This window comes from Mesoplodon densirostris, chromosome 18, assembly GCF_025265405.1.
Source record: "Mesoplodon densirostris isolate mMesDen1 chromosome 18, mMesDen1 primary haplotype, whole genome shotgun sequence".
In the NCBI taxonomy this organism is placed as follows: domain Eukaryota; kingdom Metazoa; phylum Chordata; class Mammalia; order Artiodactyla; family Ziphiidae; genus Mesoplodon; species Mesoplodon densirostris.
Window position 1 is genome coordinate 56548635 of NC_082678.1, and position 17771 is coordinate 56566405.

Here is a 17771-nt window from a genome sequence, read left to right on the forward strand (position 1 = left end):
TATATCTTTATACCTCTTTTACTATTTTATTGTCATTTTTGTGATTTTGGTAGGGAACAGTAATAAACAAATGCTCACACTTTCAACTGGTAGTCCCATTCACTTCTTAGTCTAGTGCAATTGGGTTTCTGCATTTACCATTTCTTGTAGCTACTCTTAGAAAACTCACTGGTGACCTCCTAATGGCCCCAGTCAACAGTGTTGGCTTTTCTCTCGCTGTTGAAACTACTCCCTATGTTTTACGAACATAATTTCCCAATTCTCTTTTCTGATCCTTCCCTCTTAGGTGCTTGAATAGGCTTGTTTTTTTGTTTTTATTTATTTATTTATTCATTCATTCTTGGCTGCGTTGGGTCTTTGTTGCTGCACATGGGCTTTCTCTAGTTGCGGTGAGCAGGGGCTCCTCTTCGTTGCAGTCCGCGGGCTTCTCATTTGCAGTGGCTTCTCTTGTTGTGGAGCACAGGCTCTAGGCACGCAGGCTTCAGTTGTTGTGGCGTGTGGGCTCAGTAGTTGTGGCTCGTGGGCTCTAGAGCACAGGCTTAGTAGTTGTGGTGCTCGGGCTTAGTTGCTCTGCGGCATGTAGGATCTTCCTGGACCAGGGCTCAAATCCATGTCCCCTGCATTGGCAGGAGGATTTTTAACCTCTGCGCCACCAGGGAAGCCCTACCTATTCTTTTTTTTTTTTTTTTTTTTTTTTTTTTGGTACACGGGCCTCTCACTGTTGTGGCCTCTCCCATTGCGGAGCACAGGCTTCGGACGCGCAGGCTCAGCGGCCACGGCTCACGGGCCCAGCCGCTCCGCGGCATGTGGGATCTTCCCAGACCGGGGCATGAACCCGTGTCCCCTGCATCGGCAGGCAGACTCTCAACCACTGCGCCACCAGGGAAGCCCTCTACCTATTCTTGTTGATGCTGTTCCCCAATAATTCTTGAATTCGTCCCCTTCTTTCCATTGTTACTGCCATTGCCCTTGCTCTTATTTCTTATTTGGATTATGGCAATAGTATTTTAGCGCTTCTCCAGTCTCTTTCCCCCTACAGTATAAGCGCCACATGGCCATTGTCATCTCTCTAAGGTAAACTGATCATCTCACAGCACTATTCAGTGGGTCCCCATTATCCATAGGATATTTTAGTGTCTAGCCAAACACTGTGCCAGGGTCCTCATGTTCTTTCTTTTTTTTAAAAAAATTATTTTAAAATTTTATTTATTTATTTTTGGTTGTGTTGGGTATTCGTTGCTGCATGAGGGCTTTCTCTAGCTGTGGTGAACGGGGGCTACTCTTCGTTGCGGTGTGTAGGCTTCTTATCGTGGTGGCTTCTCTTGTTGCAGAGCACGGTCTATAGGCACGCGGCTTCAGTAGTTGTGGCACACGGGCTCAGTAGTTGTGGCTCGTGGGCTCTAGAGCACAAGCTCAGTAGTTGTGGAGCACAGGCTTAGTTGTTCTGCGGCATGTGGGATCTTCCCGGACCAGGGCTTGAACCCGTTCCTGGGCATTGGCAGGTGGATTCTTAACCACTGCACCACCAGGGAAGTCCGCTAATGTTATTTCTAATACTCACAACAGCTGTAATCATTATGATGGGCTTAATGAGGTCTGTAAGGGGCCCACTAATGTCTCAGAGACGTTTGAACTGGGTTTTGAAGGATGAACAGAAAACAGACAAGACAAGCTAACAGAGATAGGTGTGTGTGTAGTGGGAAGGGTAGAGATGGTGAGGTTGACAACATGTGTAAAGGTGCCAGACTGTGGAAACATCCAGCATGTTCAGGCAGTTGTAAGACATGGAGTATCACTGGAATGTAAGGGGGACAGGGTAGTTAGAGCAGTGGAAGAAGAGGCTGGTGAGATAAAGGTCAGATGGTTAAGGATCTTGTATGTCATACTAATGTTGCAGGAAGACGGACCCCTGCCAGGGCCCGAGAGTGGGCTCTTGTCTAACACTCGGAAGTGAATTGTCCGAGGAGACACATGTGCTGACAAAGCAAGAGACTTTATTGGGAGGGAGCGCCCGGGCGGAGAGCGGGAGGGTCAGGGAACCCGGGAGGACTGCTCTGCCACGGGGCTCGCAGTCTCGGGTTTTATGGTAACTGGGTTAGTTTCCAGTTGTCTCTGGCCAATCACTCTGACTCAGGGTCCTTCCTGGTAGTGTGGGCATCACTCAGCCAAGATGGATTCCAGCGAGAAGGATTCTGGGAGGCTGGTAGGACATACGGACTGGCGTCTCCTCTCTCCTTTTGACCTTTCCCAGATTCTTCCAGTTGTCGGTAGCTTGTTAGTTCTGTGTTCCTTACCAGGACCTCCTGTTGCAAGTGGCTACTATCTTGCCTGCTCAGGGTGGGCGGTTTCAGTCAGTGGTTCCCCTAACACTAAGACATATATAAGATGGAAGACATGGGGACTTCCCTGGTGGCACAGTGGTTAAGAATCCACCTGCCAATGCAGGGGACACGGGTTCGAGCCCTGGTCCGGGAAGATCCCACATGCCATGGAGCAGCTGAGCCCGTGCGCCACAACTACTGAGCCTGAGAGCCACAACTACTGAAGCCCGTGCACCTGGAGCCCATGCTCCACAACAAGAGAAGCCACCACAATGAGAAGCCCGTGCACCACAATGAAGAGTAGCCCCCGCTCGCCGCAACTAGAGAAAGCCCGCGCACAGCAACAAAGACCCAATGCAGCCAAAAATAAATAAATTTATTAAAAAAAAAAAAGATGGAAAGCAGTATTTAGGTTTGGCTGTACAACAGAATCATCTGCAGAGCTTTAAAGAAATATGGATTCCTGAGCCCTGTCTCAGACTGATTAAATTACAGTCTCTGGTCATTTCTGCTACTCTCCAGGTCAGTCTGATCTGAAACCTGAGCTGAGAACCACTTTTTCAGAGTTTAGAGCAATGCCTGGCATATAGTATATGCTTAATAAATGTTTGTTGCACTGAAATTAAAGTTGTGCAAGTAGATTTGATCACTGTGAGGAAGAGTATATAGGTAGAAGGGAAATGTATCTTAAGGAAGTGTCTACCTTCGGATGGAAGGAGGGGGAAAAAGGAGACAGGAAATGATCGGTGAGGTAGGAGAACCAAGAAAACCAGAGGAAAGGTGATTTTAAGGTAGAAGATGTGACATGAAGTGGTGAATAGAGATGAAAGACCGAGAAAAAGCACTGGAGTTAGGGGTAGGAGAAGCCTGAGGTGAACAGCTTTAAGTAGATGGCAAGAGATAAAGTAGTGAACAAATGGTGAAAGAACAGGAATTTCAACAGTTCACCTCTTAAGAAGTTGATGGCAAGGAAGAAAATACAATAGTTACTTAAGGGCATAACAGGGTCTGCTCACTTGCTGCCTCTCCCACCCCTCTCCTCCCCCTCCCCCTCCCACTACTCCCCCCACCCCTCTTTCTTTCTCCTCCCCGAAGCTCTCTCAGGTTTTCTTATTGGAATGCCCTTCTCCTGACTGTTGAAATTCCTTTCATACTTTGGGGTCCTCACGTTTTAAGGTCCTTCTCAAATGCTGGCTGTGCTGTGAAGTTCTTCTTGTTCTTTCTCCCATTTTGTGGTTCTCTTCTGGAAATTTGGCCTCTTCCATTTTTTTCCACAACAACAGTTTCATTCTTTTCCATTGTCCTTAAACCAGCAGTCTCCCTTTCTGCTAGTCCCTGCCTCTTCTAGACACACTTTCAGTTCATAACTTTGCCTCATATTTCATGGAGAACATAGAAACTATCAGGCCAGAAATTCTTCCTCCCAACACTTAATTTCAAGCTTACTTGTGTCTGTACTCATATCCTTATCTTTGTCATTGATTTTTACTTTAATCCATTGTATTCAGAGGATATACTCTATGTAATTTCAAATTTTTGAAATTTGTTTATACTTTATGGCTTAGTATATGGTCTACTTTGGTAAAGTTTTTTTTTGTTTGTTTTGTTTTGTTTTTGTTTTTTGGATTTTTTTTTTTTTTTTGTCTGCGCCGTGTGGCTTGCAGGATCTTAGTTCCCCAACCAGGGATCGAACCTGAGCCCTCAGCAGTGAAAACGCTGAGTCCTAACCACTGGACTACCAGGGAATTCTCTGGTAAAGTTTTATAAACACTTGCAAAGAATGTGTATTTTGTAGTTGTTGGTTATAAAATTCTATACATGTCAGTTGAGTTTTTCAATTGTGTTGTTTTTCTGTATTCTTGATGTTTTTTGCCTAATTGTTCTCAGTTGCTGAAAGAGGAATATTAATTAATCTCACTGTCAGAATCCTGAATCCTATAAATCAATGAGAAAAAGATATTTCAATGTCTTTTGAAGACATTTCAACCCAATAGAAATATAAGGAAAAGACTTGAACTTCACAAAAGAAGATGCCTGGATGGCAAATAAGCTTATCAAAATAAGCAGTTTAATATCATTGATCATCAGGGATTTGCAGATTAAAAATCACAATGAATTAATTGCCATCCCAACCAAAAAGGCCAAAATTAAAAGGCTGACAATGTCAAGTGTTAGCAAGGGCGTACGACACATGGAAGTCCCATACATAGCTAACAGGAATAAACATAGGCACAACCACTTTAGAAAACTATTTGGGCAGTATCTTTTACAGCCGTAAACATACATATACTCTGTCAACAAGCAAGTCCTTTCCTTGCTATTTACCTGAAAGAAATGAGTGCATTTGTCCACCAAAAACCAAGTTCAAGTATAGTCAAAATTCATAAAAAACAGAACGTCCACCAATAGAATAAATAAATCATGCAGTAGTCACACAATGGAATACTACATGCAATGAAAATGAACAGACTACTGCTATGCCACAGCATGGATGAATTTCATGGACATAATATTGATCAAATACATACAGTACGGCACTATACATATGAAGTTCAAAAACAGGCAGAACTGATTGATGGTGATAGAGTTCAGAATAGTGTTTACATTGGGGAAGATAATGACTGGAAAGGAAGCACACTGGAGCCTTCTGAGACTCTGGAAATAATCGGTATCTTAATGGAGTGGTTGGTTATGTGCATATGTAAAATTAATTGAGTGTATAATTAAGACTTTGCACTTTATTGTATGAAGTTGCATCTCAAAAAGTAGATAAAACAGGCAGGACTTCCAGCTATAACTTAGTGAGGAGATGAACAAATCCTTAATCCCAAAAAGCAACTACAAAGCTTGACAAAACCATTTCAGCCTTAAAATCAACTATAAGGCATACAACAGTCTGAGAGAAGTTTATATTTGAAAAACTGCTGTAATTCAATAAGAACAGTAGGAGTCTGTGGTGTTCTTGTCAGGACTTTTCCCATTCCCTTCCCTCAGCTTGGTTGGCATGGAGGTTTTGCCACTGTGGGTATGCCATAAGGGCTGGAGTTTTTGATGCTGCAGTTGAAGGGAGCATACTCCTCTTGGGTAGTGGATGATACCCATGCTCCCCAGTGACATTGTCAGAAGAAGTGACCATCTGGCAGGAGATGAGAGAGGTGGGCCAACTGCTCTACTAGCCTGAGGTGTGTTTGTGGTTGGGGTGAGCATATTGCTGGTTGAGCCTGCGTGCGTGCACAGCGTGGACATGACAGGGCTCAGCAGAAAGTTAAAGCCAGGACATACTTGGAAATGTCCTGAACTTTGAATGTTGTACTCTGCCTTACACACAGACACATGAAAGGAGTACGGAAGTCTTACTGGTCTTAGGTGTTTGGGTATAACCCCTGCCTAATCACTGGCTGACATTTAAGTTTTGCAGACATAGAGGTAACCCCTTAGAAAGGAGGTTGAAACATAAAAGCACATGATAAGAAGAAATTGAGATGAGGCATCAGTGATTGTACACTTTGGGGGAGAGCGATTTCACAGATTTAGCCCAGGCAAATTATAAAGCCAAGAAAGAAAGACAAACAAGCAAACATTAGTAACAACAACAATCTTCATGGGTAAAAGAAATCAGAATCCAGAGTTGCTACAATAAATTATTTAATATGTTAAGTTTTCAACAAAAAAATCATGAGATGTGAAAAGAAATAGGAAAGTTAGCCCATATTTAGGAAAAAAGTCAATATAGACTGTCTCTGAGTGTCTAGTTGCTGGATTAGCAGACAGAGTCTTCAAATCAGGTATCATAAATGTATTCAAAGAACCAAAAGAAAGCATGTTTAAAGAAGTTTTTAAAAGTATGACAGGGCCTCCCTGGTGGCGCAGTGGTTGAGAGTCCGCCTGCCGATGCAGGGGATACGGGTTCGTGCCCCGGTCTGGGAGGATCCCATATGCCGTGGAGCGGCTGGGCCCGTGAGCCATGGCTGCTGGGCCTGCGCATCCGGAGCCTGTGCTCCGCAACGGGAGAGGCCACAACAGTGAGAGGCCCGCATACCGCAAAAAGAAAAAAAAAAAAGTATGACAACAATGAATCAATAAATAATATTCTCAGTAAGGAGAGAGAAATTAAAAAGAAGCAAATGTCACCAAAGAGGATATACGGATGGCAAATAAAGATGTGAAGAGATGTTTAAAATCACTAGCTATTAGGGAAGTGCAAATTAAGACAGTAGTATTACTATACAACTGTCAGAGTGCCTAAAATAAAAACTAGTGACAACACCAAATGTTTGCAAGAATGTGGAGTAATTGGAAAACTTGTACATAGTTGGTGGGAATGTAAATGATACAGCCAGTCTGGAAAATAATTTGGAAATTTCTTATAAAACTAAATATTTACCGTATGTTCCAACAATTCCATTCCTAGTTACATACCCACAAGAAATGAAAGCATATGTTCACATAAAAACTTGTACATGAATATCCACAGCAACATTATTCATAATAACTACAAAGTGGAAACAACCCAATATCCATTGACTGATAAATGGATAAACAAAATGTGGTATGGCCATACAGTGGAAAATTATTTGGCCATAAAGAGAAATGAAGTATGGATACATGCTACAACATTGAAAACATTATGCTAAGTGAAAGAAGCTACATATGATATCATTCCATTTATATGAAATATCTAGAATAGGCAAATCTATAAAGACAGAAAGTAGATTAGTCATTGCCTAGGACTGGGGAGGGGTTTGGGGGAAATAGGGAGTGTCTGCTACTGAGTACAGGGTTTCTTTTGCGGGTAATGAAAATGTTCTAAAATTGATTGTGACGATGGTTCACCACCATGTGAATATAATAAAAACCATTGAATTATATACTTTAAATGGCTGAAGTATATGGTATGTGAACTATATCTCAATAAAGTTGTTAAGGATTTTAAAATGAGATTAGCAAGGTCACAGGCTATAGGATCCATATACAAAAATTAGTTGTATTTCTGCATACTAGCTAGCAATGAACAAGCAAAAAATTAAATTAAAATAATTTTATTCACTATGGCCTTGAAAATAATAAAATGCTTAGGAATAAATTCAACAAAAAAAGTGTAAGACTTGTACATTAAAAATTATATTACTGGGACTTCCCCGGTGGTCCAGTGGTTAAGAATCCGTCTTGCAATGCAGCAGATGCTGGTTTGATCCCTGGTCGGGGAACTAAGATCCCACATGCCACAGGGCAACTAAGCCTGGGTGCCGCAACTACAGAGCCCACGCGCCACAACTAGAGAGAAGCCTGCACACTGCAGTGAAGCAAAAAGGCCGTGCACTGCAACTAAGACCCACCGCAGCCAAAAAATAAAAATAAAAATAAATTATATTACATTGCTGAGAGAAATTGAAGAAACTTAAAGTCTAAATACAGGCATGTCTTGTTTTATTGCACTCGCTTTATTGCACTTCACAGATAATTGCATTTTACAAATTGAAGGTTTGTGGCAACCCTGCATTGTCAGGTGATAGGTAGCATTTTTTAGCAATAAAATCTTTTAAAATTAAGGTATGTACATTTTTTGGTAGACATAATGCTATTATTGAACACTTGGTAGACTATAGTATAGAGTAAACATAACTTTTCCATGCATTGGGAAACCAAAAAATTCATGTGACTTGCTTTATTGCAATATTCACTTTATTGTGGTGGTGAATTGTGGAACCGAACCTGCAATATCTATGAGGTATGCCTGTAAATGGAGAGACAGTCCATGTTTGGGAATTGGAAAACTCAATATTGTCAAAATGTTGATTTTCCCTAACTTGATCTTTAAATTCACAGTCCATGTCAAAATCCTAGGAGGATTTGTTTTTTCTTTCTAGAATTTGCCAAACTCATCCTAAAATTTACATGGAAACCCAAAGGACCTAGAATAGACAAAACAATTACGGAAAAGGAAAGCAAAGTTGGAAGACTTACACTATCTGATTTCAAAAACTGACTGTAAAGCCCCAGTTATCAAGGCTGTGTGGCATTGTTACAGGGATAGGCATATAGATCAGTGAATCAGAATTAGGAGTCCACAGCTAAATCTATTTATATATATGGTCAGTTGATTTTCAAAAGAGGTACATCCTTGATTCAAGATTTCTTTGGTTAGAAAAGCCCCATTGTAAAACAGTCTCTCACGGTGCGTGCTGCAGTGTAACACAGACCGCCTTGCAGTCAGGCTAGCTAACGCATCACAGTCTGCCGGATAAACTGCTACGTCATCCTCGGTGCTTGGCATGTTACAATGTTGGGATCAGTGTGGGCTTCTAGTTGGATTTTGTGCCAGGTACGTGTCTACTTTGGACACTCTCTTTTCATGTTAGATTAAGATGAGGATGCTTTGAATTTGGAGGAATGAATGTGGCTTTTTCTTTCTTTTGTTCTAATATTACAGGAGGATTGGGAGCAGCATCCATAAAAGATTAGAAACATTAGCTTTGTTTTGGATCTGGGTGTGCTGTGTTAGTGTTTGGTTGTTTTAGAAAGATCCCTTTGGTGAAAAGGAAGCACAAACTTGATTACTGAGAGTGACTCTTTAGTATATTTTCTGATATAATGAAGTGCAAAATAGCCTGCTTTATTCTATATGCAATGCTTTGCTTTTTGAATGTTGAACTTACATAACAAAGGCAGAGAGTGATTCTCTTTTGGGAACTGCCTACATCTGGCAGTTAGATGTGTGTAAAATTGAGCTGCTTCTACATCTGTGGTCACTGGAATTGTTCTGAACAAAGGCTTCAGTGCTCTTTTGAGACATGTTATCCTGAAGAGACATAAAGATAGGAGGACTTCTCTGCATCAGCTTCTTTAAAGGAGGAAGCAAACTTGACTGACTTTATCAGACGTTAGCATAGTATGGAAGGAATGATGCAGAGTGGTACAGGCCAGAAACCAATCCAGGACTTCCATTTTTTATTATGGCTAATGGTCATATTGAACGAGTGTCCTGATTGAGTCTTTTCACCTTGGGTCACCTAAATGTCCTAAGATCAAGGTTTGTCTTAATCATTTATCTTCTATTTGATTTTTCATCTTTCATCTGTGTTCCAGGTCATTTGTGTACTTCTGTTTTGGAGGATTTCCCTGGAAGTTTAATAGGTTCTCAGCATAGTTGGCATTAGATAAGAATTAACCATTTGTATTCAACATTTTGGTGAGAAAGAATTTTTCTGTGGTGCATGAATCAGGTTAGATATGACTCTGGTGGATTATACCATTCCTAAGGACTTATCTCAGGAAACTGTGATTCTGTAGATTCTAGCTGTTGCAGTCTTTTCTGCCATTATGTGATTCTGTAGATTCTAGCTGTTGCAGTCTTTTCTGCCATTACAAGGGAGCAATATCCTGAGCAATATCTACTTAATTAAAAGCTAAAACAGGACTATGTTACTGTATAACATTCAGCCACCATTTATTTATTTAAGTGATTTGTCCATCTGTGGCAAATTTGCTTGCATAGCAATCGATGTGTCCCAGTAGTTTTTTAGGCAGGGTTTTTCTTCCCTGCTTAAACTGGGTTAGACCTCTGTGTCTAAAATATTTTTCTGGGCCCCTTTTCCTTTCAGGGATTTTATCCACATCTTCTCCTTATCCCATTTGTACCAGCTCCAGTCTTATTCTCAAATTTTAGTGAATAAAGTCTTAGATTTTGTTGTTTTTTAAAAAGGTGTGTGTGTGTGTGTGTGTGTACACCACTACTCTGGCCTGAGAATTAGAGTTGTGACTCCCACATTATTCAAAGTTCCTCAGTAGTGGCATGTTTCGTCCTTTTGATTGGCTTTCTTTCTCTCCTGACCTGCTCTCCCCACTCTTGGAGTCTGAAAATCAGTATTATTTGTTTTGATTGGATCTCAGAAATTACCTACTTAGGCTGTGCTGTCCTCCTCCCTCTGGATTTCCTGACCCCATTACTTTCTTGGCATAGTTGTCCTTGTAAACTTTGTCTTCTTTTTGCCCTGGGCCCTCCCTGTCATGTGCTCCTGGCAGCCTGGAGGGGCCGTGGAGCTTTTCTCTGGTGACTGTCAGAAGAAAGTGACCGTTGTTGAAACACGTTTGCTGCGGCTAAGGCAGAGCTGCTGAGATCTACTTTCTAGTTATACAAGCTTTTATATTTCTCCCCCTCTCCTCTCGGTCCCCTTGGGAAATCAACTAATTCTGTGTGTGGGCCCAGTGTAGGGAGAAAATGCAAACAGGAGGGGAAGTATGGAAATTGGGGACAAAGTACACAAAAAGACTGTAGCTTGAGGCCATCAGGAATACTCTACTCTGACTGAAGCAGGGCCAAGAAGTAGGCACAGTATGTCTTGTCCTCCTGGGTTTTAAGCACCTGCAGCAGGAGGACAAACTCCGGCTTGTGTTTACAAGGCCGACATCTGAAGAAAAAGCCTCCATTCCTTTGCCATCTTGATATGGAGGGTTCTGCGGAGGAAAATAAGGAGATGAGATATTACATGCTTCGAAGGTAAGTTTTAGAGTGCCGTATCTGGGCAATATATATATACCTTTAAAAAACAGTAAGACATTGACAGCTAAGCCCTGGAATTTATGGGCAATCTGATTTGATGATTTTCTTGTGTCTGTAGGAAACTTTTTTTTTTTTTTAAGGAAATGAATGAAAACGCTCATATTTGCTCCTGGATTTCTAAACCTTTATTTTACACTCAGAATTTGAACCAAAGATACCTGAGACCATGTGTGACATTGTAGCTGCGTTGAAAACAAGCACCCGTGCACAGACCTTGCTGTGTGCTGGTCTTTCGTTAAGGAATCTCACTTAGTCTGTGCCAGAATTGCTCACTGTTCTTGGCTGGTTTTTCAAGAATGAAGTCTCTTCATCTATTTTGAAGGAAAATATCAATTCTGTGTGGTAGGTAGCATCCTGTTGAAGGTAGTTTTGCAGAAAACTTTTTTTTTTTTTTTTTCTTTTTGCGGTATGCGGGCCTCTCACTGTCGTGGCCCCTCCCGTTGCGGAGCACAGGCTCCGGATGCGCAGGCCCAGCGGCCATGGCTCACAGGCCCAGCCGCTCCGCAGCATATGGGATCCTCCCAGACCGGGGCACGAACCCGTATCCCCTGCATCGGCAGGCGGACTCTCAAGCACTGCGCCACCAGGGGAGCCCAGAAAACTTTTTTAGACTCTGTCTCTTGGACCAGGAAAGGTGACTGCTGTCATTGTCCTGGCGTGTGGCAGCCAGACTGGAGGTGTTCAGAGTGCCAAGCTCTCCTATCCCGAATCTTTCTTCTTCCTGCTTTTAGAACTCACGCTGAGGAGGAAATGAGTCAGGCCTTCTTCAGACTCTTGCAGGTCTGTGCCTCTCCAGCAGAGGGTCGACATAAAAGACCTGAATGATTTGCTGGATGGCAGTCATTAAGGGTCGCTTGCTTGTTTTTGCAATCAGGAGTTTTTATTTTGATAAAAATTACCCGAAAATTAAATAGACTCTGGAAAATATAGAAACAAATGAAAAACACTGATTTGGCAAAATGTGTCTTTAAAACAGTCATCCTTTCCTTTTCCTTTTTACTTGACCTCTTCCACTCTTTGGGGGGTAAACCAAGCAAATCTTCCACTGAGAGTCAAATAAGTAAAAAGCAACTGGTATATTTTACATATATATATAATATATTGTTTTATATATAATATATACTTATATATTATATATTTTGTATATTGTAATATATATACAATAAAATGATTTATATATGTATAAATATAATAAATATATATAACTTTGGTTTATTGTTTTATATATGTAAAACAAACATATATACAAACAGAATACACACACACATCTATATGTTAATTACACACACATACACAGTTTTATTTTGTTTTTCTGTGGTTAAATACAATAGGTCATCTGTCCATTTTTTTCAAGGAGACATCCCTCCTGGAGCAGTCTGTCCTCCAGTTTGAACAATCATCTAGAGAATTCCCTTCTCTTCTGTGTTGGATCCTCTATTTCTTGCATTCCTTGTCTTCCTTTTTCTTGGTTTACTTCATCTTTTGGGAAGACAACATTCTCTGGTAGCTTCCTGAGAAAAGCTAGGTGAGAGGTAAAGATTTTGAGATCTTTTCTATCTTTCCACTTGGTCCTCTTGTTTTTAGCATGATGCCTAACTTCTGAACATGGCTATATGAAGGATCCCATCTTTTTTTTTTTTTAATCTTTTAAAGAATAAATTTATTTATTTATTTTTGGCTGCATTGGGTCTTTGTTGTTGCACGCAGGCAGGCTTTCTCTCGTTGTGGTGAGAGGGGGCTACTCTTTGTTGCGGTGCGCGGGCTTCTCATTGCGGTGGCTTCTCTTGTGGAGCACGAGCTCTAGGCGTGTGGGCTTCAGTAGTTGTGGCACGCAGGCTCAGTAGTTGTGGCTCACAGGTTCTAGAGCACAGGCTTAGTAGTTGTGGCACATAGGCTTAGTTGCTCTGCAGCATGTGGGATCTTCCCAAACCAGGGATCGAACCTGTGTCCCCTGCATTGGCAGGCGGATTCTTAACCACTGGGCTACCAGGGAAGTCCTCATCCCATCATTAAAAGTAAGGTATATTTCTGTTTTTCTCCCCTCTTTGATTACAAGTGACCCTCAGGGCATTCCTTTGTTTTCTCTAAACTATTGATTAAACCGTATGACCAATCCCTTCCCCACCTTAATTTTATCCATAAAGATTTTGCTTCCCTTTTTGTCTTATACTCAGGCATCTCCTTATTTATCCTAGGTTTATATCTTCTCTGTCTGTCTCTCCCTGAGAAACTGAAAGTTGATCTCTAGGGAGTATGTGTGTGTGTGTGTGTTTAATCTCAGGTGTATAGAATTATATAACCATGATTTTTGGTTCAAGACACACTCATTCGTCCATGTGTAACCCACTATTATTTATTTATTTGGTTACTTATTTAGTAATTTTAAAAATAGTGTAAAAAAGAATTTGAAAACCCACCACTTAAAGGTTGATCCTTGGCCATCACCTACATCTTTCTAACCATATGGTCTCTCCTCCATAAACCTTCTCCCTGCTTTCCCCACCCAGGTAGTCATTTCCCTTAATCACATGTTCATCACATTATTTTGTTTCTCTGTTTACATAGTTTTTTGTATCTATATGTATGTCTTAAAAGTATGTATATTTTAGTTTTTAACTTTATGATCTGTTTTTAATTTTATAATCTATATATAATATTTGGGAGCTTCTTATATATTAATCATATATCTATACACTTGACTAAGGCCTCCTATTATTTCTAATAGTTTGCGGAATCTTTTGTTTTCTATGTAAATTACATCATTCACAAATAAATATAATTTAACTTCCTCCTTGGCAGTCCTCAGGTCTCTAATTTACTTATTAATTTTTTTATTTTATTGCACTTGCTAGGAAATCTAACAGTTTTATATTTATGGATTTTCTAAAATTAAACCATCCTTGCTTACCTGGGACAAACTCAAGTTGGTTGTGGAGTAACATATTTTTTAACTAATATTTTGCCCACCCTTGACCCAACACCTATTTATTTATTTATTTATTTATTTATTTTTTGCGGTACGCGGGCCTCTCACTATTGTGGCCTCTCCCATTGCGGAGCACAGGCTCCGGACGCACAGGCTCAGCAGCCATGGCCCACAGGCCCAGCCGCTCCGTGGCGTGTGGGATCTTCCTGGATTGGGACACGAACCCGTGTCCCCTGCATCGGCAGGCGGACTCTCAACCACTGCGCCACCTGGGAAGCCCCCAACACCTATTTAGAATATCGTCTTTAGGAATTTTGCAACTGTGGTCATGAGTAAAGCGGCCCTGGACTTCCCTTTCATGTAACATCTTTGTCTGGTTCTGGTATCAGTATTACTCTAACTGGGGAGTTTTACTTCTTTTCTACTGTCTGGAAGTTTGGTAGGCTACGATCCTTGAAAGTTCAGTAGAACTTGTCTTTTGAAACCATCTGGGGCTTCCCTGGTGGCGCAGTTATTAAGAATCCACCTGCCAACGCAGGAGACACGGGTTCGAGCCCTGGTCTGGGAAGATCCCACATGCCACGGAGCAGCCAAGCCTGTGCACCACAACTACTGAGCCTGCGCTCTAGAGCCTTCGAGCCACAGCTACTGAAGCCCACGGGCCTAGAGCCCATGCTCCGCAACAAGAGAAGCCACCGCAATGAGAAGCCTGCGCACCCCAACCGAGTAAACCCCGTTCGCCGCAGCTAGAGAAAGCCCGCACACAGCAACAAAGACCCAACGCAGCCAAAAATAAATAAATAAGTAAATAAGTAAGTAAATAAATAAATAAATAAAATAAAAATAAAACCATCTGGACCTGATATTTCTTTGTGGGAAGATTTTAATCATACTCTTATTTTGAAGAGAGAAATTACTTGAGTGCAAGGTTAGAGTGTAGGAGAAAGGAAGAAAAGATAGAAATAGAAGAAAGCAGCTGTCTGTTAAATAGTGTATAAAGGATTTTATTTACTATATCCATTATCTCATTTAGTCCTCAAAACACCTTTTCAGAAGGTCTATCAGTGCTATGAGTCAAGGTCCAGTCAGGGAAAGAGAAACTGCATTAGGTATTATGAACAAAAGACATTCAATTGTGAGAATTGGTTACTTGGGTGTTAGAAGAATAAAAGAACAAAAAAGACATGCTGAGGTAACCCAAGGTTAATATCTGCAAGAAGCAGCTACCACCCCTAGGGAAGAGGTAGTATTCCCAGAACCTACAAGCTTGGAGAGGGCCCAGGGTGCTTGGAGAGGGGCTGGTGCTTGGACCTCTGGGAGTAAGCTTTGAGTAGCTGGTGCTGAGATCCCTGCGGAGGAGACCTGGTCTGACAGGTGATTGATAGACCCAGGCCGGGTAGCCCTGAGGATGAGTGAGCATGGCAGGGCTGGTACTCTGACAGCCAAGGAGCCACAGCCCACTGCTCCTGGTCCTTCTGAGGGAATGCATCACGGCTACTCCTGGGAATGCTGAAAGATGCTAGAGACTGGAATTAACTCTGTTTTCCTGTGGAGCAATGCTGATAATAGCTGGAAAATAAGAAGAAAATCCCTTTCTCTCTCTCTCTCTCTCTCTCTCTTTTTTTTTCTTAAACCCTTCTGCCTTCCTATTGGCGGAATCAAACAAGTTTGCGTGGTGTTAAGCCCTGTTGTCATAGAGCAGAGCATAAAAGGGTGGGCTTGGAGCTGAGAGACAATAGCTAAAAACCTAGAACAGTGAATACCATACATATTTACAAAGAGACAAGTGAAGCTTAGCGAGTTTAAGTTATTCGGTGAAGATCTGGAATTTAAAGCAGGCCTGTGCTGTTTCCACCACTATCTAATCTAAAACACCATTGATTGCTAGAGGCACCATTATTGAATGTACCACTGAGAAAAAAATTCTGCCAATTAAATAAAGCACACCATCAGTTGTAAGATACATACCAATTTCAGAGATTTTAAAAAGCTAAAAAAAAAGTGTTATCTTAAGGTCAATGAAATATGGATTATAAATAAATTGCCTTGTAAATGCCTTGTAAATAAATTGTTTTTGGAGTTGTTGATTTTGAAACGTCTATGGAATATCCAAGTAAAACATTTAGTAGGCAGTTAAAAATGTGGCGTTACAGCTCATAAGAAAAATGGAGGTTAGAGATACAGAGGTGAAGGTCATCTGTGTGTCAGAATCATAATCCAGAAACAGGTTTGCTAACTGTTATGGGTTGTTTTTTTAAGTTTTAACAGTCACTCTGAGTCTATTATTTATACCATCTCATTTTAGTCTGTTCTTTGCCGATCTCTTTAGGATGGCATCTGTTGGTAAACCTTAATATTGTCTTTTATTATTCAGGAACACTTTTTTTTTTCTTAAATTTCCACAAGCAAAGATCATTTTCTTTTCTCTCTTCTATATAAAAACTATGTGGTCTGCCACCATGCAGTCTTCACAAGGGTGCAATTGGAAGTGCTCTTATAAGTCTGATAGTGAAAAGCACATCTCTAGGGGAGATAGATGATGTGAAGACATCTTATCTGTAGACTTTCATGATTTCTCTATTTTTACAGGTCCAGCATGTCTGGTTTGCACCTAGTAAAGCAAGGTCGAGACCGAAAGAAAATAGACTCACAGCGAGATTTCACTGTAGCTTCTCCAGCAGAATTTGTTACTCGTTTTGGTGGGAATAAAGTGATTGAGAAGGTAAGTTATAACCTGCTAAATTATTTTTTCAAGAGTACATAAATTTAATACCTAGATTTGTTGTCTAGATTTGCTCAAAACCGATATTTAAATTGAATTTCTGAGACTGCAGAATTATCCTTTCTGCCTCCCTAGCATCCTATTAAGTAATTTCACTATCTTCTGTAATATGTATTTACCACTGACAATTTAGTCATAACTAAGTAAGAAGATGAAGCAGCACCCATAAAGTGCTTTTAGAAAGATCTTGTGGTTTTTATGGGGTTGAGTTGCACTGATCTGAGAGGGTATGAGAAATTGATTAGCTTGTGGGGTGGTGGTGAGGAGGTAACATGTCATAACACTGGGTTTAGAGCTAAGGGAGTGGAGAGAGTTTCAGAACAGAAGGCTTCAACAAGTTTGATACAGTGTAACCTACTGGGTTCCGCCAGGAATTTGAGATGTTTAGAGGGAATATACCACATGATAGACTTAAAGAGATTACAGGTGTTTTGACATGTTGTGAGTTAATCTGTGTCACTTTTATCTAAACCATATTGGAGCTGAGAGAATGACTCGGTTGAAATAGCTTGCAGTGATTAAAAGATTAAAGGATGGGGACCTATATTCTCTGTCCTAAAAGTGTTGCTTTAGTGGTGCACTCCTGTTAGTCTTCCAATGAGTAGAGATTATGTGTCTCCCAACCTATGTTATCCTCAGGGTGATGATTGCAAGACAGGCAAGGAGGTGAAAGGTTTGTTTAACAGAGAAGTCTCAGGATCATTGATCCTTCTACTCTTTTTCTTGTGACCGTTCTTTCTGGGGCAGTCTGTACAATTCTAAGGCATTTGGATTCAGCATTCTGGACAGAGGTGGTGGTTAGTGTAGGCGTTCTTATACATGTTCAGGATTCTGTGCCTTGTTTCACTACAACAGAGAATAGTGCATGACACTACACTGTTGAATCTTCCTCCAGCCTTATTTATATACATCTTCCCCCTGACGTTTGTTTCTTCTATTCCCTAAAAGTAGGTATGGTAGAATAATTCACAAACTCATAAGATTGGAGTAACTGATTTTTCCCTTCAGGAAATGAAGTTAGAAAGGAGTAAGTTTTAGCTGGCACATATTGAAGTATTTGCTTAGCTAACATCTTAAAATATCCCTTGATCATGTGGGAGTTGGTTCCTAACTGCCTAGACCAACAATACAAATTCCTAGTTGAAACTCTGGCTTTTCAGAGGAAGATCTACAAAAGTGATT

At 40.9% G+C, this 17771-nt stretch overlaps 1 protein-coding gene across 3 annotated transcripts in view; it reads left to right on the forward strand.

The window, feature by feature from the left end:
• The window catches only part of ACACA (acetyl-CoA carboxylase alpha), a 236979-nt gene that overhangs the window by 34467 nt on the left and 184741 nt on the right, over positions 1 to 17771 (forward strand). For all 3 annotated transcript variants that reach the window (XM_060081582.1, XM_060081580.1, XM_060081581.1), the window contains exon 4: positions 16397 to 16529. In XM_060081582.1, the coding sequence (XP_059937565.1) occupies positions 16397 to 16529 (133 nt within the window). The remainder of the gene's footprint in view (positions 1 to 16396; positions 16530 to 17771) is intronic.